Here is a 21,660-nt window from a genome sequence, read left to right on the forward strand (position 1 = left end):
ATTGGAACTTAAATGGATAATAGTCAGAATAATATTCAGAATTCTATATTTTTGCTTCTCAGGTGCTGGTGATCAGAATCTCTTCAGTTCTCTGTATCCAACACTTTCTCAGCAACTCCCAAGAGAGCCCATGGAATGGAGAAGGTAGTTCCACTTTTCTTCATTATATGCATTGGGCAAGGAATCAGTGCAGTGATGCACTCTAGCAGTCTCTTGACAAGACTTGAGATGAGTTTAGAAACTTAGAAGGAGTAAACATTGCAAGTTTTCAGAGCTGTGAAGTAGCTCGCAATTAATTGTTACACCTTTTACTTTGTTCTGTCCCATTGTCTTAAAAGTATAACTATTCTGGCTAAAAGCTTTGGGTAGATGCTGCAAACTTAATTCCTGTTTCAGAATAGAATATGTGTTAAGATAATAGAAGAATGTAAATAGAAATCACTTGAAAATGAGGGATTCACATATTCTAACTGTTCATAAGATTCATGGTAAACAAAAAATGGAATGTCTTCCATTAAAAACTTCCGTAAGTTCAGATTTGCTTTTTGTAAGAGAAGATAAGTTTACACAATTTTAAAATACACTGTACTACTGCATCTGGATTTCTGAACTTAGTATTGCCATATTACCATAACCAATATATTTGCCCTACATGCTTTCTTTTTCTCAGCTTTGCTCTGTGTGTAGTAATATCTGTGTTCTATATACTATTCAGGTCTTATGGGCGTGCTCCTAAGATGATTCATCTGGAATCTAATTTTGTACAATTTAAAGAAGAGCTACTACCTAAAGAAGGGAACAAAGCTCTTCTGACATTTCCCTTTCTCCATATATATTGGACAGAATGCTGTGTAAGTACGGGTGTGTGTTTTAAAACATGAACTAACAGCTAGGTAATTTGTAGTTAGCTTTGCATTATCTTATAGTTTGTGGGTGAATTTATTAAATGCATGGGCAAGGGGAACTCTGTGCCAACTAGAATTATGCCTCATCTAATTAGCAAAACTAGCATTAACAGTGTGTATTTAAAGTAAACTGTTGAAGAATCTTTTACAGAGAGATCTGTCAAGTGAAAATACTAGAGTCCCCCCCCCCCAATTCAGTTTGATAGTTTTAGAACTCCCCACCCCCTGGCATTCCAGGAAAAAGCATTTCAAGTATGTTTCAGTAAACCTGATGTTGTGCTTAATCTCTTATATCCTTAGGACACAGAAGTGTACAAAGCTACAGTAAAAGATGACATCACCAAGTGGCAGAATGTTCTGAAAGTTCACAGCTCTATGGATTGGTTAATTGTAGTGGTAGAGTGTGATGCCAAGAAAAAAAACAAAACAAACATCCTTCCCCGAACATCTATAGTAGATAAAATAAGAAATGACTTCTGTAACAAGCAGAGTGACAGGTTAGTAATTCTGGAGCTTAAGAATTTTAATTTATTGTATTTGTAGCTGGACAACTTTTGATGGTCTTTCATCTGAGAAAAGGGTGGGGCATCTTGGGCCCTTTTCATGTTGCAGGACTGCAGCTCCCACCATTCTGACCATTGGGTGTACTATTTGGGGCTGGTGAGAGTTGGAATCCACAACGTATCTTAGCAATGTAAGGTTGGACCCTTGTTATATCCAAAAGTAGTGGGAAAGAGAACCTTCAGAGCTCGATCTATTCCTGCCATTAGAGATGCTGGGGGACTGCTTCAGATATTATGTTTGCATGTTGCCAACATCATAGAAGTCTATGCTTGTCAGCATGCTTATAAAAACAATTTGGATCCTAGATAACTAAGATTGTTATACTGTCAAACATGGCTTAAATTTTGTGTCTTTTTGGCAGCTCTTAGAAAGACTATTTGTTATTACTCTTGAGTCTCTTCTAAATGATATCATCTAGTATTTATCAACAAACCAATTTTTCCTAGTAAGTTATGAGAGGGTAAAAGATAACCTTGTTCTACAAGGGATCCGATACTTATTCAGGTATTCATGGGCTCCAACTCCTGTCAGCCTCAGTAAGTGGCTGGGGATGATTGAAATTGTAATCAAGCAACGGGCTCTCCACAGGTTCCACACCTCTGATTTAAAATTGCTTGCTTATTTTAAGAATGATTCTAATACATGTGAAGTAGTCCTTTAGTTTGTACTTATCTTGTAACTTGGAACACATGCTATAGAATGATATAGTGTGTGAATATGTATACAAGGGCTTATTAGAAACCTGGACATACCACATTAGTTGAGAGGATTCCATACTAGGCATTATTCAGTGCTGCAGTTGCACAAGAACGCTCAAAACAGTTCCCTGCACTGTTGGTTGTTTGTTTGTTTGTTCCTTCCTTCATCCATTCATCCCTATGATGTTTATATGCCAAAATGGCTTCTACTATTCTACTGCAGCCCCAGTGCTCCCTGAGAGGGCACTCAGGAAAGGCCTGACATGTAGGACAAGAGGAAGTGGGGAATTGGTGGAAATAAGGCAGAGGCCGCTCACTTTTATATTTATATATGTACATTTGTACTCCAGCCTGTCTTTAAAACTCAGACCAGTTAGCACTTGGATAAAACATACAGTTATGCTGGCCACATGACCTGGAAGCTGTCTGCGGACAAACACCGGCTCCCTTGGCCTATAGAGCGAGATGAGCGCCGCAAGCACAGAGTCGTCCGCAACTGGATCTAATGGTCAGGGGTCCCTTTACCTTACCTTTAAAACATACACTTAACCTGCAGTGGAAATAGCTCTTGTTGTTACTCTCTAACAAATCACATAGTTTCTTAGGTTGTAAGTCATTGGTCACAAAGTTGAAGTTCCATGGAGTCCATGCTTAGAAATCATTTGATAGGAGGAAACCACAGGGTTTTGTAACTGGTGAGTGTTGCAAAATAGGCTGGTGAAAGAAAACATTTCAGAATATTTTGAAACAAAAAATAAGTCTATTGGCTTTCTTCCAGTTTGACCACTTTCATAAAACTTTCCAAATGAAAATTCACATTCTTGTTCAGCCAGGAACAGAGCAAAGTGGCAAAGATTTAAGTCTAGCTCAGCTGGCAGAGCATGAGACTCTTAAAGAACCTCAGGGTCATGGGTTTGAGCCCCGCATGGGGCAAAAGATTGCTGCATTGCAGGGCGTTAGACTTGAATTCTGTGATTCCTCCTCTGGAAGAAAGCAGGGCCAGCAAGAAATGTCCACTCAAGAGGGTTCTGCCTTTTGGTGGGAAGCAGGGTGTGGAATCCAATATAGTGCTAAGGAGAACATTCGGCCAGTGCAATGATTCCTGTTCTGGCACTCTCCCAACCCTCCAGAGCAGGTTTAGGGATGGTGCATGGGAAGGTGGGAGGGTAAGTCCTGTTGTTCAAGTGAACATCCTTGCACCATGGGGCATGTCAATACAGCACTGTTCAAATTTATTTTTGTCCTAATGCTACTATGCAGGTCAGGGTGGGATTGCTAATATTAACAGGGCCCCTTTTGAGCTGCCAATAGAGGCCAGGTTTGCTTGGGTCTCGCCATTTTCTCAGCCTTGTCTTTCTCCTCACACTTTTGCAGTTAGATAGGAAATAATGATGCACCAAAGCAGCTCGTATTTCCACTCTCCATTGCTAAAGTTGTGTCCTTAGGCGGCACTGCTCCTTTGCTGCCTGCTCTCTTATTGGCTTAATCAGAATGGAAAGTTGGATACCCTGGATAACAGGCTGGCCTATTTTACTAATATCGGGATATTTTTGGAAGGAGGACAGAGGTTGTGTACACACACATATACACACACACCATGCCGCATGCGAATATTATTTAGGTACCTCTGAGGAGTTCCTTTTGACCAAACCTCTTCTAAGCGCTCTGTGTCCTTTTTCTTTACTTCCTTACTTTATAACACCTCAGTGCAAGTGATCTGTCTTGGGTTTTTGCTTGTGAAAACCTTCAACACTGAAACCTTGAAACTGGGTGGTTCTCCCCTACAGATGGGGTGTCGTTTGTTGGCCCCTCCACTTTGTCTTAGGAGGAGCACTTTTTAATCTTTTACATTTGTTTTGTTTTATTGATTTTTTTTGTATTATTTTAAAACACCTTGAGACTCTGGTGGTGTGAAGTGATAAAACCCTTTTCCTGTTATTCTTGCTAAAAAGAAAGTAACCTCCTAGCAAGTCTAGTATCCCATTTGATTTGTCCATTCTTGACCAAAATATTAATTAAACTAGCTCAGTTGGTTTGAGCATGGTGCTGATAACACCAAGTTCGCAGGTTCGATCCCCCATAAACGACAGCTGCATATTCCTGTCTTGCAGGGGGTTGGACTAGATGATCCTCGGGGTCCCTTCCAACTCGTATGATTATACGATTTTATGATTGTTTCCTCCTTACAGGTGTGTAGTGCTATCTGACCCCTTGAAAGACTCTTCCCGCTCTCAGGAGTCCTGGAATGCCTTCTTGACAAAACTCAGGACCCTGCTTCTCATGTCTTTTACCAAAAACCTTGGCAAATTTGAGGATGACATGAGAACTTTGAGGGAGAAGAGGACGGAGCCAGGATGGAGTTTTTGTGAATATTTTATGGTCCAGGTATAGTAAAGCAGTCTATGGAAAAATAAACCTTTTTAAAACTAGTCTTGTACTGCTTGCATCAAACAATGTGTTTGCATTAAACTGTTTCCTTTAAACTGCGTAGAGCTAAAATCACAAGCAAAAGTTTTTGTTTCAGTGCTTCATTTTTCTTGCATGAGTCAATTTAGTTATCTTGCGCAGAGTTTATAGGAAAGGGATCTAAAGATACAAACCAGTACTCACTTTGTACCACCAAGATTAACACATTTTCAAGAGTGAAGACTTTTCTTAAAAATTGGACCTTGATTTCCTAAGAGTAGTCTTCGGTTATTTTTGCCGGGGCGGGGGGCGGGGGAGATACTAAGTACTGTACATTTTTTGTTGCTACAGTTTTGTTGCTTCCATTTTGTTGCACCCTAACTATTAACATATATTTTTCTTTATATATTAAAAGGAAGAATTGGCCTTTGTCTTTGAAATGCTGCAGCAATTTGAGGATGCCCTTGTGCAATATGATGAGCTGGATGCCCTGTTCTCCCAGTATGTTGTCAACTTTGGAGCTGGTGGTAAGTAGTTAAATCAGAAGTGTAATTGAGCATTTCCTTGAAGAGATCTGATGACTTTTGCTTTGCAAAATTAAATTCGAGCAATCCAAGGGTGACAAATAATCCACTTGATTGTGTAAACTTTTTATTTCCCCGTAATAAAAAGTGTATTCAACAGAAAACTTTAATACGGATGTGTGTAGCTTAATTCACATTGCTTCAATGTGCCAGGTGTCGTTACCTCTCACTGTGTGTGTTTTGCATAGATGGCGCAAACTGGCTGACTTTTTTCTGCCAACCGGTGCGAAGCTGGAACGGGCTGGTTCTTCGTAAGCCAATAGACATGGAGAAAAGAGAACTGATTCAGAACCAGGAAGCCACTCTGTTAGACCTGCGCAGTTACCTCTTTTCTCGCCAGTGCACATTGCTGATCTTTCTCCAGAGACCGTGGGAGGTATCTCAGCGAGCGCTAGAACTTCTCCACAACTGTGTGCAAGAGCTAAAGCTCCTTGAAGTAAGTTTTTGTAAATTAATCCGTCAAGTGATTTAATGCTTAAATTCCCTCCCTAGCTCCTTGTTTTGCTCTGGATTATAGGGTAACCAAAAACAAGGGTGGGCAAAAGAGAGATTGGGGTCTGCGGGTAGATTTCTGGGTGATTTGAAGTATGTCAGCAAGGATTCACACTCCTGGTTGTTTAACAATAGCTGCAACCAAAAGATATTTATTATTATTATTATTATTATTATTATTATTATTTAAATTTAAAGTCTATTATGATGAGAAATGTTGGTGGAGGTGGGAACCAGGAGTAGTTTTTGTGTGTGAAAGGATTGTGAGCTCAATTCTGTTACTAAAAACAAATTCCTGATCCCAGCTAGGTGTCTGTTCATAGTTTTACATTCCCTCCTGACACTATTTTGCACCTGACTTCTTTTTGTTGGGTCTTGGGGTTCTAATAAAAAGACAAACCCAAAGTAAATCCCGCAAACCTGAAGTCTTCCCAACCCTGAGCTTAAGGGTCGTTTAGGGTGGCAAGAACCTGAGCCTCCTTTGGAAAGCGATTAGCTAGTTTGTGTGGAAGTTTGTGGTGTCTGGCAGGAGATGATAGATTGTCCTCAAGACCTAGCTTTGTATTGCACGCACCCGCCTTAAAAGCCATTAGTACTAATCTATATATTTTTTGCCTTATAAGAATATACGTTGCGTCTGAACGGTGTCTTTGTTGTTCTTATCTTTAGGTCTCTGTTCCTCCTGGCGCTTTGGACTGTTGGGTCTTCTTGAGCTGCTTGGAGGTTTTGCAGAGGATAGAAGGTTGCTGTGATCGGTCTCAGATTGATGCCAATGTCTCCCACACAGTCGGCTTATGGAGTTACGCCACTGAAAAGGTAAACAAAGGGAGTGATGCATGTTGCCAAACTGTCAGTGGAAAAGTTTCATAGTCACAATCAGTACAACTTTTATTTAATGAGAGATAAACCAATATGATACTGAAGTTCTGCTTCTAACGGATCAGACAAATGTTTGTAAGGGCAGTGCACTCATTTTTCTTCTTAACCAAACACTGTACCAGGATACATTTGGCTAGCTACATTCCCAGATAATGAACTTTTGTACTTCTTGCATCAGTCTAGCTGACAATCTCTCCCCCCCCCCGCCCCCAAAGACCCTGGCATGTGCATACAAATGTAGTTTTTCATGGGTACATTGGGTGAGGGGATTAGCCCACCTGTTCAGCATTGCAGTCTATTCTCCACATCGTACACTGGACAATTGTATTTGCATAGGGGTGTACAGTGGTGCCCCGCAAGACGCATGCCTCGCAAGACGGAAAACCTGCTAGACGAAAGGGTTTTCCGTTTTTGAGCTGCTTCGCAAGACGATTTTCCCTATGGGCTTTTCTTTGCAAGACGAAAACGTCTTGCAAGTGTTCCGATTTTTTTCCGCTTTCCCCCCCTTTTTCTAAGCCGCTAATAGCCTTTTAGCCGCTAATTCGCTAATCCTTTAATAGCCGCTAAACCGCTAATAGCGTTAATCCGCTAAGCCGCTAATAGGGTTGCTTCGCAAGACGAAAAAACCGCTAGATGAAGAGACTCGCGGAACGGATTAATTTCGTCTTGCGAGGCACCACTGTACATGTCTGCAGTCCAATGTGTGTAGGACCTATATGTACACGATGCAGTTGGATCCTTCATGTGATAAACTCCATGTTGGTATATGACCGGTTGCAAACAGGGGAATGGGATTTTACATGATTATGCAGATCATACAAATACTGTGAAGCATTTGGTTGGTTACTGTTTCGGAAAGAATGCAGAGCTAATAGACTAACTAAGTAAGGTAGTTCTGTTGCAGATGCCCTGTAAGATTTTGGATGTGTTGGGGCGGCGATGCATACATGTGACTTATAACATTGTTTGAAATGCATCTGTCAGGTTTAGGACGGTTTCTTTCATCTGGTATACCACTCTTATCAGTCGCTCACATTTATTTTCTGGAAATATAGATGTTATTCGCTGGAAAGACAGAAACTTAGCAGTTATTGAGGTGTCATGATTGTCAAAATAAATTTGTGAGGTGCTGCAAGACTCTTTGTGTGACTTGGGAGTTAAAAATGTAGCCAGTGTTTTCATATTTCTCTTGTCATGGAGTACAATGACAGAACTTTATATTTCTGCAGTTGAAGTCCCTGGGTTACCTATGTGGACTTGTGTCAGAAAATGGGCCCAACTCAGAAGATCTTAATCGAACAGTTGATCTTCTAGCGGGACTTGGAGCTGAACGCCCTGAAACAGGTATTTACAGAAAATGTTTTATGAAACTATGTGAAGGCCCAGTAAGTTCTCTTGATGTCAGTCATGCTTTTGATGGACAACTATTGTTTGCGTCAGTATTTGCCAAAGTTATCCATGTTCAGAGCAGTTTGTTACTGAAATGTTCATACTGAAAAGGAATTAATCTTCTCCACAATGCATGTAGCTGGACCATTTTTGAATACCACTGAAATTCTTTTATGCTATACTTACTGGAGTGGTGGACAGGAAGTTTGTAACTCTGTAGTCAAATAACATAATGATGCTGGTAATTTGAGTTTCTCGTTATGTCTTTGATGTACTAATATATCTCTTCGGATAACTGTGTGTAGCTGCTGCTTGTTTTTTAAATGACACTTTTAGTCTTGCTGTACAGTGAAAATTTAAAAGATCACCATTTCCTTTGAAAATAAGGAGTAGAACTGTGTTCCTGTTAACATAAACAATACTATTGTAGAGTTGGAAGGGACCCTGAGGATCATCTAGTCCATGTGGGAAAATGATTGCTTGTACATGAGAGCATGAGCAAAGTTCTTATTATTGCAGGGTGATTTCATAGCTAGAAGCATCCTTGGAGCATGAACAGCGCGTGAATAGAAGCAAAGATTACATTTAAAGCATAAAAAGTTTATAAAACAACTTCTCTTATTTCTGACATTTCTGTGTTAATCATTTTTAAAGCCAAGATAATAAAATTAAACAAGGCTTCAGTCGAATTTGCCAATCTATGCAAATCACGGTAATTCATCCCTACACCTAAAGAGGGAAAAAGGGATCTAGAGATGGCTGTTCCTGTATAATGAGAAATAGGTGATTGTACTTCCCTTCTGTTACGCAAACGAACCTCTGGGAGCTTATCTATTTTATATATCAGGGGTATCACTATTTCTAGAGTGTAGGTTCCAGAAAAGGCAAAGGGGATTCTTTGTAGGCTTTTGTGCCACAGAGTAAAACCATAAATCAGATTGAAGCAAACATGTAGATTTACTGCTCTTTCTCATCCAGTTGAACCAAACATAAAAATCTCTACATGCAGCCTGTTATTCATAAGTCATGTAGGTTGTGACATTATTAACTAAAACTTTTGGCCTATCACTCATAGTTGTAACATTAAGAAAACAAGAAGATCCATTAACATACTCATATGTCCAATTACAATATGGATAATGACCTAAAATCTTTTTGCTATTATGATTAAAACGAAAACTATAAGGCACTATAAAAACACAGGGAATAAACTTATGCGATTATCCTTCATATTATTGCTAATCTTATATAAAGCATTTACTGGAATGCTAGAATACCACCACCAAAAAAAAAGCTCAAAGCTTTTTAAAGCTTTTCAAAATCATTTTTCTCAGCAGCTAAAAGGCAATAGCCAAGCATATTCCGCTTGCTGTAACTAAAAAGATTGCAACAAGGTCGAGAACAGAGCCCATTGTCTTTGCAGACCTTGCTAAAGAACCATATTGCAACTTGCTTTCTGTCCGGGAACCATGCCAAAGCACAAAAATGAAACAACTGGAACACACTGAAATCCCCTCACCCCCTCCCTTGCCAAGAGTCCACAATAGTTCCAAGACAGCCCTCTGTACATGCTCAGGGGAACACATCATAAGGCAGGACTCCTGAGGGAGGAGGGAAAAAAATCTGGGGGGTAAAATCCAAGTGATGCCAATAAGGATGAGAATGGTAAATTAGTCCAATGGCTGTTTCCGAGCAACCTGCGTGATATTTCGTGGTTCGATTATTGGCATGTAAAAACCACAATCCAGAAGAAGCCCAATGTCTCAAGCTTGAGAAATGGGCAACGAAAAAGATTTCGCCAGAACTTTAGCATTTTGATGAAATACAGAATGACTTTCAAATGGGTCTGAAAACAATGAAAAAATACCATTCTTCAAAGCATGGTCTGCCTGGGCATTACCTTCTGCCAAATACCCAGGGTGGCCAGTGTGAGATCTGAGATAGGCTACATAAAACTGACAAGTTCTAGCTTGTACCAAGTTCTGCAAAGTGGAAAACAATGTAAACAAATTTTGATCAATAGCAGGAGTGATATAAGACAATGGTAAGACATTCAAAAGATTATATACATACTGAGAATCCACAATGAGATTGAAAGGGATATTAGCAAATTGCTGAAATGCCAAAATTACAGCTGCCAATTCAGCACGTTGTGCTGAGGACTGCTCAGTAGTATACAAACTTTTCCATTCCCCTCCTCTTCCCACACCACCACCCCTCTGGATTTGGTACCATCAGTGAACACAGTAAGGGCGGAGGGTAAGGGTAGGAGGGACAAAGCAGTTCGCAAGACATAACGTAGCCCTGTGTCGAGTGCCATCTCAACATCTGAAGAAATCAGTCTCACACCATGATGGGTTGAAGAAATATGGCTGCTCTGGCTCTTCTGGCTCTCCTAGAGCTACTGCAGCACAGCCTTTATTGTGTGAAGTCAGAAAGATACAAAATACAAGCAAAGCAATTTGTTCTCAGCCAGCAGATAAGGGCCATCGCACTAGACCATGAGAGCATCAGGCCATGCTAGTTGACCAATCATTTGGGACAGCACGAGCTATTCACGCGCTGTTCATGCTCCAAGGATGCTTCTAGCTATGAAATCACCCTGCAATAATAAGAACTTTGCTCATGCTCTCATGTACAAGCAATCATTTTCCCACATGTCCAACCCCCTGCAATGCAGAAATAGGGAGCTATCCCATATAGGGATTGAACTTGCAATCTTGGTGTTCTCAGCACCAAGCTCTAACCAACTGAACTAATTTTTTGCACTGACAGAATATTTGATATATCAGCTAGATGTGCTGAAATAAGAGCAAATCAAAGCCCACATTTGAGCTTGAATCATAGATAGAAAACCCCAGACTCCTAATATTAATATCTTGGTTCTTTTAAATATAACACAGGATAAAATGCAGTGTAGTGTTTTCCTGTATTAATTTTAGTTGCCTTTTGAAAATGGAAGTCTTACATCTGCCCTATTTTATTTTTGAAGCCAATACAGCACAATCTCCTTATAAGAAACTGAAAGAGGCCTTATCATCTGTAGAAGCTTTTGAAAATCACTACTTAGTAAGTATGCCATATATATTCTGCATGTAGACTCTAAATAAGAGGACAAAATATTATTGATTGTATAATATATTGGGTGTAGTCTTCAGTCAATATTTGCAGCAGAATACTATTCCTAGGGGTGTACTAGTTTAAGAAATAGTATAGAATCATAATCAGTGTCGGGAGGAATCTTTGAAGTCTTGATTCAAAATGGCAGACAGTACCCAAAACCACTATCCCACCTTGGGAACCTTCGTGGTGAGTTTAATGGTGATATCTCAATAGGTGTCCAAACCTATAGAGAACAAATGGATAGACTTTCAAAAATACATAGCTGATGAAGATAACGAGCATAACATATTTGAATATATGGAGGCTGGTTAAATGTTTGTTTATATAGCTTTTTACATAGTCTCTTGCCCTGCATATTTTGATGCTGAGTGACTATAAAGTCAGTATATAAATACAATGGTGGAATTCTTGTAGGTGTAATTAGCTTTTTAAAATATTTGCCAGATTTCTTCTAAAGTTTCAATAAGTAATCAACAACTTACAACAGTGCAAAAACAAAAACAAACCAAAGGAACTTTGGAAAAGATCTTTGTGCTCAATCCATAGGATATATGCTTCTGAATATATTAAACATAAAGTTTTGGAACAAAGAACTTTTGTAAGATAGCTTGTCCTAAAGCCCCTTGTCTTTTCTTTTCTTTTATGTAGGATCTTTCCCATGCCACTATTGAAATGTACAAAAACATTGGAAGATCTCGCTCAGCAAAGCTTGTTGGAAAGGATCTGGCAGAATTTTATATGTAAGGAAAACTTTCAATGGTTTCCTTTTAAGGAACAAAACTTTTAATCTGAAAGGGAGAGGGACTGTGGCAGTGCATCCTTGTTGATTCTCCTTGATTTCTCAGCTTTTCATACCCTTAATCGTGGTGTCCTCCTGGATTGTCTCTGAAACGTTGTTACAGTTATTACACTCCTATGTACAGGTCCCACTTGGCATGCCTGCTGTGGGGTCCTGTAGGGTTCCATTTTGCCCTCATGCTCTTCTGTATCTATATGAAGCTGCTGGGTGAGGACATCAGGGAAGCAAGGTGTCAGCAGTGTAGGCTGTTGACAAATCCAGCAGTACTTCTTGCTGGAATAAGGTGAGACTGGAAGGTATTGGGCTGGTGTCTGGAGACTGTAGGGGGAAGGGTGGGCAATAAACAGCAGCAGCAGCAGCAGGCTGGATGCAGGCCGCTATAGTAAGACTCCATCTTGAAGACAGAAGCTGTGTGGGCAGGCACTAGATAGGTTCCCTGATTTGGATAGGGTTGCATTCCCTTTGAAGGAGCAGGTATATAGTTGGAAGTATTCTTTGATTCAACACTGTCACAGGAAACAGAGATGGATTATGTGTTTTGAAGTACCCTTTCCCACTCCATCTATCTTGCCAGCTACATCTGTTTCCACATAGAGGTAACTCAACTGCAGTGACTCCTGCTCAGCTAACCTACTATCTGAACTACTGTAACACAGTTTACATGGGGCTGCCTATGCAGATGATCCAGAAACTCCAATTAGTGCCAGAATGCAGCTGCCAGAAGAGTATTGTCTGGGATAGCCTTGGGGAATCGCATTAAAACCAACCCAAAAAGATCTTCAGTGGCTGGCTATATTTTTCCAGGCTGAATTTAAAGTCATAAATGACTTGGGATCCAAGTATGTGAAGGATTGCTTCTCCTGTTACCAGCTTGCCCAGGCTCTTTGATCTGGAGGGGAGGCCCACCTCAGAGTCTCACTATTAGGAGAGATGTATTATGTGGTGATAGATGATTCGGCCTCATCATTGGTGGTTCCTGGATGGTGGAATGCCTTCCCCCTCAAGTGTGATTGGCACTGACCCTTTTTGTGCCAAGTGAAAACATTTCCTGTTTGCCTGAGCCTTTCAGTGATTTTAGTCATTCTCTACAATGAGAACCATCTCTGGGGTTTGATGTTGATTTTATGGACTTTTATCTGCTTGCTTTATTGACTGTGGTTTTAATGGAGATATAAATCACTCTGAGATCTTCGGATAAAGAGCAGGCTGAAAATATATTTAATAAAATAAATAATAAATAATGCACTTAGAAATTAAGAGACGTTTTAGGCACATGTTCTGAAAAATAATTGGAAACAACAACAAAAAAATGGCTAGGTTAACCAGTTAGCTTCTCTATGCTGCAACATCAAAAATATGTGCTCAAAAATGTATTAGCTATCCTAATAATTAGATCCCTAACCACCATTCCTTTATGTGTGTGTACAGTGATATGGAATCTAAGACAAGGAAAGGGTAAATGCTCTGTAGTTCTATCAAGATATGCACACAGCTTAATATTATCAAGGACTCTATGAGCTTAAAAGCTTTCAAGGTATTCTAACAATCCATTCCAGTACAATGAATGCTAAGCATATTGAATAGGGTATTAGTTATTTTATTACTATATATTTATCATTATTACAGCATAAAATTTACATGCCTCTTGATTGTAAAAAAAAATAATCAATGCTGTTTGCAAAAAGATAAAATAAAATCGAGAAAAATTCACAGCCATACTTTAAAACATATAAAAGTTTAAATACTAAAATTGATTAAAATCACATTGGCTTTCTAAGCATCTGGGTAGGCTTGTCTAAGCAAGAATGTTTTCAGCAGGTGCCGAAAAAAGTACAGTGATTAGTACCTAATCTATAGTTCATGTTTGTAGCGGATGAAAGGTTTCCATTAAAAAAAATATTGTAAACTGCTTTCCCTCTCCCTGTCTGTGACATTTCCCCAAGGAAGAAGAAGAGTCCTCAAAAGGCTGAAGTCTACCTTCAAGGAGCATTGAAAACCTACCTTGCGGAGGGATGGGCATTGCTTATTACGCATACACGGAAGCAGCTAGCAGAATGCCAGAAACACCTGGGACAAGTGGAAAAGTATCCTTCAAAGCGAAGGGTATGTCTTAGGTACCTCTGTGCTTTGTTGGGGAGGGTGGGTAGTACAGCAGAAGGTGCACAGTACTGTCACCCAAAGATTGCACCAATAATCAATGTTTCAATTTTTCATCAGAGGTTAGCTGTTGGAGCTGCTGGGCTTTGCACATAACCGCCATAAAGGTCCTGGCATTGCTTTTATTTATTATTTATTTCTTAATACTTATATACTACTTGATAGTAACTACCTTGGAAGTGGTCCACTGACGCAGCCAGTCTTCTCTCCCTCCACTCCCTAAATCTGCTCTGGAGAGTTAGGTGAACTTCCATAAGGTTTAGAGGGGAGGAAATCCTATTGCGTGAGCAATCTTTGTTCTGCTTGCACATAACCCACTTAGCGCTATGTTAAATTACACCGCTAATGTCACATATATGCTAATAGGATCAGAACTGGCAGTGACTCACCAGGGAAGAGAACTTGGGATCGTGGTTGGTAGCTTGGAGAAAGTGTTGACCCAGTGTGTACCAGTGGCTAAAAATACAAATTCCATGTTAGGAATAATTCTGGTTGCTTCACCTTAAGTCAAGAAGGATATTGTAGAGTTCAGGAAAGGGCAGCCAAACTGGTCACAGTTCCCTCACAGTTTGAGGAATCCTTATGAGCCTCCCAGTTTTAAGTAAACACTCCTGAGTTCCAGTTGGCAGAGGGGATGTGATTTCATCGTTGATATAATTACTACTATTAAATAATTACTAAGCAGGTTTGTTTTTAAATGTAGAATTAGGTACGGAGATTATGTGATTTATTTTTTTAAAAAAACTTTAAAATGAATGAAATATTTGTCGTTGCATCAAGGTGGCATATTATTTGTGTGTGTATGTATACTCCTTTCTCCACACTTCCTTAACTTCATGCCAGCTATCTTCAAACAAGCAGTCTTTTAGCTGCTGATGATCACTTAACAGAAGAAGAGCGCAAACACTATTGCCAAGAAATACTAAATTTTGCCAAACAGCCCTCAGAAGGTGAAGGTAAGACTTTCAAGAGACACTTCTTGTGAAACTTCAGCTAGGCTATCTTTCTTAAGAAGTTAGGGCAGAGTGGGGAACCTTAGGCCTCTTTTATCTGGGTGTCAGGACTCTGCCCAGATCACCAGACCTAACTTGGATCCTCCTTGAGGTTTTGTTTTTCCTTGGCTGGAATATGTATTCGATCTGTGATGGTGCCCCTTGCCTTGCCTTGCCGGAGGCTAGCATGGTGTGTGAAAGTATAAAACTAGCCTATTGTACAAATTATATTTGTTGCTCTGTGCTCTTTTGCCTCTGTCTTTACCCACCATGGGCACTACCCAGAGTATTGCCCTGAAGGGAATGTGGCCCTCAGTCTGAGAAAGATTCACCACACCTGAGCCAGTAGCTTTTGGTTTTGAATGGCTTTTAAAGCAAGATTAGTTTCATCATCTTGTAAGATTTCAACTTTCTCCTTTTTGAAGGAATAATTTTGTATATGTGATTCCATTTTTATTTTTTTTTAGTTCCTTGATTTTATTACATGCTTCTGCCCTCTTCTGCCTACTATTTTGTTCAGTTAATAGCTTCAGAAATTTACTAAAAGGATGCTGTGGCTTTAGGTATTGTGTGATTATACAGAGCTCGTAACATTTGCAGAATTAGGTGGCAGAGTTTAGTTTCCTGAAAATCTCAGCTTTCATTTTTATTGCACAAGTTTCTAGCCCATATGGTAGGGAAGATGTACTTGAAAGTGTGTTAAAAATGAAGCTGAGAGGGTGGCTGAATTAGATTTCTAGTACTTCGGGGATGGGGTTTACATAGTACTCTACATAGTTATTTGTCTCTCCCCAGGATTAGGCCAATTAGAATAAATTATGCAAAGCATATAGATAGCATATTATGCAGAATATACAGTGGTGCCTCGCAAGACGAAATTAATTCGTTCCGCAAGTTTTTTCTTCTTGCGAGTTTTTCGTCTTGCGAAGCACGGTTTCCCATAGGAATACATTGAAAATCAATCAATGTGTTCCTATGGAGACCGTCCGGGGACAGAGGGGACCTGTTTTAAAGCAAGGGAAGGGGCAGCGGGGAGAATCGCTTCTCCCCGTTGCCGCCCCTTGGTTCAAAAGGGGTCCGGGGACAGAGGGGAAGGCGCGCGCGCGCCTTCCCCTCTGTCCCCGGAGATTGCAGGGCTGGCAACGGGGAGAAGCGATCTCCCCACCGCCCCTTGCTTCAAAAGAGGTCCGGGGTGCGAAGCAAGCCCATAGGGAAATTCGTCTTGCGAAGCAACTCGAAAACGAAAAAACCTTTCGTCTTGCGAGTTTTTCGTCTCACGAGGTGTTCGTCTTGCGGGGCACCACTGTATCAGCCAAATGTGTTTAGGTTGCGAAATTTGGTCTTTTTGACACAATTAAGCAAAAGTGATGAGCTGTATCCAGCATTAGTGATAGTCAGAGTAGACCAATTGAAATTCATGGACATGGCCAACTTAGGTCTATTAATTTCAGTGTATTTATTCTGAGTATAACTTAGTGTGTTACAACACAATATATATACTGCAGCTGGAATTAAAAGAGTACTTTTGATGAGCCCAAAGACTTGTATTATCCCTGCATTGCAGGGGGTTGGAATAGGTGATTCTTGGGGTTCCCTTCCAAGTCTGCAATGCTATTATTCCATGTTTGCAGAACCTCCAGAAATGTTTCCACTCTGAGTCTGGAGATATGTTGAGGCTTATGAATCTGTGCCCCTAAAGTTGTGCTGTGATTCACAAACCAAGAGTTCATGCTCTTCCTTAAGAGTTACTAGGTATTAGCTGAATGGTATCTTTGCTTTTATTACACTCATATGGTCAATAGAGTTTCACATGTATCTTATTTTATGTTTGTTTGCAGATCAGAAAGTTATTCTGTCCATGCATTCCTTTGCACAGCTGAAGAATCTGCATTTTGACCCTCCTAATGCGGTGGTCCATGTGGGTGGAACACTCTCTATTGAACTGACGTTGGCAAATCAGATGCCCATCGCGGTGAAAGTGGATCAGATTGCTATTAATATCCATTTCAGCATTGAAAAAAATAGCTACCGGAAGACAGCTGAGTGGCTCACAAAACACAAGACTTCCAATGGTATTATCAGCTTTCCAAATGAGGTTGTAGGTCTCTCTCTATCAAGAAGTAGCTTGCCGATGTTGGAGTTGTATGAGATGTATGAAAGGAGCCCCTCGGATAATTCCTTGAACACAACAGGCATCATCTGCAAAAATGTGCACATGCTGTTGCGAAGGCAGGAGAGCAGCTCTTCTCTGGAAATACCCACGGGGCTAACTCTGGAGGATGGTGCCCACGTTTTAAAATGTAGCAACTTAATACTGGAACCAGGGGTCAATAACATAACTTTCAGAACCCAGGTATGTTCTTACGGAAGGCAAGCGGTAACCTGGTATTGCTCCCTTGCCTGAAATTTGCCACTCTGCTCCTTCTTGCTTTTAGGCCCTCTCGCGCCTGGCTGGCCTTGACTTATTTAGAAGAAAGGCTTCTAGCTGTGCCAGGATGTCTGGCTGGTTCTGTGACATGTATCTGTAGAAAATCAGGATTACTCTGAGCCAAATATCTTTTAACACATTATTTTCAGTTCTTGTCACTTCTCTAAAGTTTAAAAACTTTGAGCTGCTTAGCTGGAATTAACATTCAATCTACCGTGCTCATTGTCAAAACAGTGTGCAGAAAATGGTTTTAGTCAAGCTTGCTGAGAATTAATTTGCAAGATGTTTAAAGTGATAAGCGGTCTCTTGATCATACAATAGTTTGTACCTTTAACACTTTTAATAGCACAAAAAACCCTGCACTTCAGCTTTGTCCGGTTTGCCAGCTACGGTCAATACAGTGGTACCTCGGGTTAAGAACTTAATTCTTTCTGGAGATCTGTTCTTAACCTGAAATTGTTCTTAACCTGAAGCACCACTTTAGCTAATGGGGCCTCCTGCTGCTGCTGCGCTACTGCCACACGATTTCTGTTCTCATCCTGAAGCCAAGTTATTAACCTGAGGTAATATTTCTGGGTTAGCGGAGTCTGTAACCTGAAGCGTGTGTAACCTGAAGCATATGTAACCCAAGGTACCACTGTACTGTACAGAGATAGCCTGACCACTGTAGTCCATGCATTGCTGACCTCAAGGCTGGATACTGTAATGTGCACCATGTGATGACTGGCCTTGGGTCTGGTTCAGAAGTTCCAGTTGGTGTAGAATGCAGTAGCCCAACTTCTGATGGGAGCTTCTGGTCAAGAAAATGTTACATGGTTGTTAAAACCATTGCACTGGCTGCCCATCTGCTACTGAGCCTGGTTCAAAGTTGTCATCATAATTTACAAAGCCCAGAACAAGTTAGGTCCAGGGATCACCTGAACCTTTATATCCCAGCTCCATCACTGAGATCATCTGTAGGAATGTTGGCCATTCCTCAAGTTGGTGAGGCTCATTAGACTGCAACAAGAATTCAAGTCTTTAGTGTCATGAGCCTAGCCCTGTGGAATATTCTGCTGATAGAGATTCAGCAGGCACCTTCTGTGCCATCTTTGAAAGACCTGCTGAAAATTGTTCTGTCCCACCAGGACTGCAGGCGGTTATGAATACATCCTTCCACAATGGTTAACTGATGTCTGTTTTTAACTGTTTTGTGTGGTTTTTATTACACAGTTTTGTTTCAGTGCTGTAAACCACTTTGATATATATTTTTAAATGACATAGTGGTGTGCAAATATTTTAATAAATTAATAATATCAGGGGCCTGTTCAAATGTTTCATTACTGCAGGGTCTTGAATTTCATAGGTACATGCTTTTTAGTAGGAAAGAGTAGTGGATCGCTCACTTTTTGTCAGTCACTTGCTGTATATTAGCCAATTTGTCTAAAATAGGACTAGGCTATGTATGGCCTACATGTGCTTTCCCCAGCCAGTGTAGTAGAGTATACTTGGTTGCCCTGAAGCCACTGCCGTTCATGCTCAAAGCAGAGTAGGCAACAATGGCAAAGCAATTGGAGTTGGATTAAAAGTGGGTAGATGCCTCCCATAATAGACTAGACTGGTTTGAAATGCTTAAGCATTGTGCTTCTTTAGCTTTATTGTGAGTTCACGCAACTTCATTTTGAAAGAGTGCAATTAGCTGAAATCTCTGCTCCGCTATCCTCAAGCAATGTCCATGATGTATCAGAAACCTTTCTTCAAGCATTGTGGAGCGCAAAGTGCAGGTCTTTGTTGTTCCCTTCTTCTGTTTCAGAACTTCTCTGCAAGCGAGATTGACTAAATGTACTGCGCATATCAGAGGCCAGTGCTAGCAAGCCAAAGTTTTTGGCCAAAGGACAAAATGTATATAGCCTTTGGCAGTAGTAGGTCAAGTGGTACACCTTTCAGTAATTTGAACAGCAGTACCATTCAATTACAGGCTAGCCACCTTCTGGCTGCAGACAGGAATTGCAAATAAATGAGTTCTGTATTAATATATTACCACAAAGTTCATGAACACATTTTAAGTGGTATTTCTGTAGAGTGCTCTACAGCAACCGTAAACACAAATGTTGGCTGACGTTCTGAAAATACCACAAGCAAACATCGCTTAACAGCGAAGCTGAGAACAATTGTTGCTTTAGAAGTTATGTCACCTTTGATGTAAAATAAAATAAAATACATATATGAATTTGTGCCACAAAGCAGACTGCTTACCCAGCATCCTTAAATAAACCACACTTCAATATTTTTGAAGTTATTAAATAATCAACCCTCTCCCATTTTGTATAAATGGGTGCCAGTAGAAAAATAAAACTACAGTTGAATAACCTTGAAGTTACATGGTTTCTTTCTCTCACACATACCCCAGTTTGATTTTCAGCCTGCTATTTTAAGACTGTGTGTTTATTATGCAAGAGTCCATGTGTGGTGCAGTCAATTATAAGTGTAAGGGAGACATTAACTTAATAACAACACACCTCAAGCTATTCGGACACTTGCCGTTCTATACATACAAAATCTGGATATACCAACAGCCACATTCTCATACAACTATGCAGCCCTAAACTTTTATTATTGCAATGTAGCCTGCTTTGCATGAATATGTGTTTATATTAAGAATATAGTAATTACCATTTATTCAATATTTCCTAGTGAAAATAGTCTCCAGGGGACTCAAGGTACTCGCAGTATAAAAAAACCACATTTTAAAAAATAAATAAATAAAAGAATTAAGTACAGAGATAACAGTAACCAATGAGAATTTTGATACAGTTTGAAAAGCAACACACATATGCCCAAGAAAATCCATGTATCATAACTAACTCAAAGCAGACCTGTTTAAGGCCCAGCAGAGCATAATAGCAAAAGTAAAGTCTTTACCTGGTGTTGAAAAGATGTTAATGATATTTTTTCCTGTATACAAATTGTTATTGTTGTTGTTATTCTGGCTTCTGCATATGTCTCCAGGTGATTTACAGAAATTTGAAATGTTCTGTCAGATCACCTGGTAAAACTGAGATCCCTCAAGAATATTGTTTTTTATTTTCTCATAGGGCAAGGATCCTGGAACATACACTCTCAGGCAGTTATGCATTTCAGTGGGCAAAATGCAGTTTGCCCTTCCTCATATTTACCCAATAGTGCAGTATGATGTTTACTCTCAGGAGCCACAGCTAAAAGTGGAGCCATGTACTGGTAGGTAAAATTTGCTTGAAACTATGCATGTTAATTTCTCTTGCTACGTATCTAAATTAGCTACTTTCCAGTTTGAAATATGTTCTGCAATTTATGAACTAATTTGGAGGACTAAATTCTCAGTATCTAGCTTGCAACAAGAGTCAAATATACAAATGCTTAACATTCTGAAATACACTATCTAATTTAAGTGTAATGTGTTTTTGCACTGCCTTGATAGTTTTATTGAAGGGCAGTCCTAGATAGCTTTTTGATAAAGTTTGTCAGCTAGCTGCCATTGGAAACGGTTTGCTCGTAACCTTGCAGAACAGCTAGATAAATCTTGAGTAATTAGACATTCGTGCACCTGGTGCTTTGGAAATAAATGTACATTACATAGTTTAACTTAATGAGGCCAAGGGAAACTTTTAATTGATTTTGCTGCTGGAGCCACTGTTCTTGCCAAGTAACTTCCTACAATATCTGTTGCAATATCTGAGTACATTCTAGGTTGTGAAAAATTGTGGAACGCGTGCCTTGTCTTGCCTGACTTTCCTCAGTCAGTTTTGGGGAGTTTGTTTTGGCTGTTTCCAATGCAGGAAACTATTGAACTTCTCATTTACTTAGAAGAGCTTCTCAGTCAAGGAAGATGCTGAAATACCGCCTTAGCTGTGAAGGCTCTTGCTGCGGAACTTGTTCCACAGCTGAATCCACCAACTTGAAAATTCTGTGTAGGGTTTTCCCTACTTTTAGAGGAAGTGAAGTTTGCATTTCACATAATTATTTTGATGATTAATATGCAAAAAAGGAGGGATGCTGGAGGATTCCTGTTTCATCTGGGAGGGTTTCTGTTTCCTCTGCCCCTCAGAGCCATACACAGTTTAGCATACTGATTTGTGGGTTGGTCCACAATTTGCAAACCAACATATGCATGGGTCAAACAGCACAACTGAGCATACTGTGGTTTAGTTACTAGCTGCTCCAAGCAGCTGTAGAATGTTAGAGAGAGAAGGTGGCTCCCAGGCCTTGTTGCAAGGACATTATGACAT

At 40.1% G+C, this 21,660-nt stretch overlaps 1 protein-coding gene across 1 annotated transcript in view; it reads left to right on the forward strand.

Annotated features, from left to right (window-relative positions):
• TRAPPC10 (trafficking protein particle complex subunit 10) overlaps positions 1-21,660 on the forward strand; it is a 47,754-nt gene that overhangs the window by 16,623 nt on the left and 9,471 nt on the right. The window contains exons 2-15 of the mRNA XM_082219818.1: positions 63-144; positions 716-851; positions 1,206-1,402; positions 4,357-4,552; positions 4,989-5,100; positions 5,346-5,593; positions 6,319-6,465; positions 7,758-7,872; positions 10,910-10,986; positions 11,689-11,780; positions 13,783-13,923; positions 14,840-14,952; positions 16,827-17,341; positions 20,491-20,632. Of these exons, the coding sequence (XP_082075944.1) occupies positions 63-144; positions 716-851; positions 1,206-1,402; positions 4,357-4,552; positions 4,989-5,100; positions 5,346-5,593; positions 6,319-6,465; positions 7,758-7,872; positions 10,910-10,986; positions 11,689-11,780; positions 13,783-13,923; positions 14,840-14,952; positions 16,827-17,341; positions 20,491-20,632 (2,313 nt within the window). The remainder of the gene's footprint in view (positions 1-62; positions 145-715; positions 852-1,205; positions 1,403-4,356; positions 4,553-4,988; positions 5,101-5,345; positions 5,594-6,318; positions 6,466-7,757; positions 7,873-10,909; positions 10,987-11,688; positions 11,781-13,782; positions 13,924-14,839; positions 14,953-16,826; positions 17,342-20,490; positions 20,633-21,660) is intronic.

Source organism: Podarcis vaucheri (genome assembly GCF_965113315.1).
Source record: "Podarcis vaucheri genome assembly, chromosome: 4".
Classification (NCBI taxonomy): Eukaryota; Metazoa; Chordata; class Lepidosauria; order Squamata; family Lacertidae; genus Podarcis; species Podarcis vaucheri.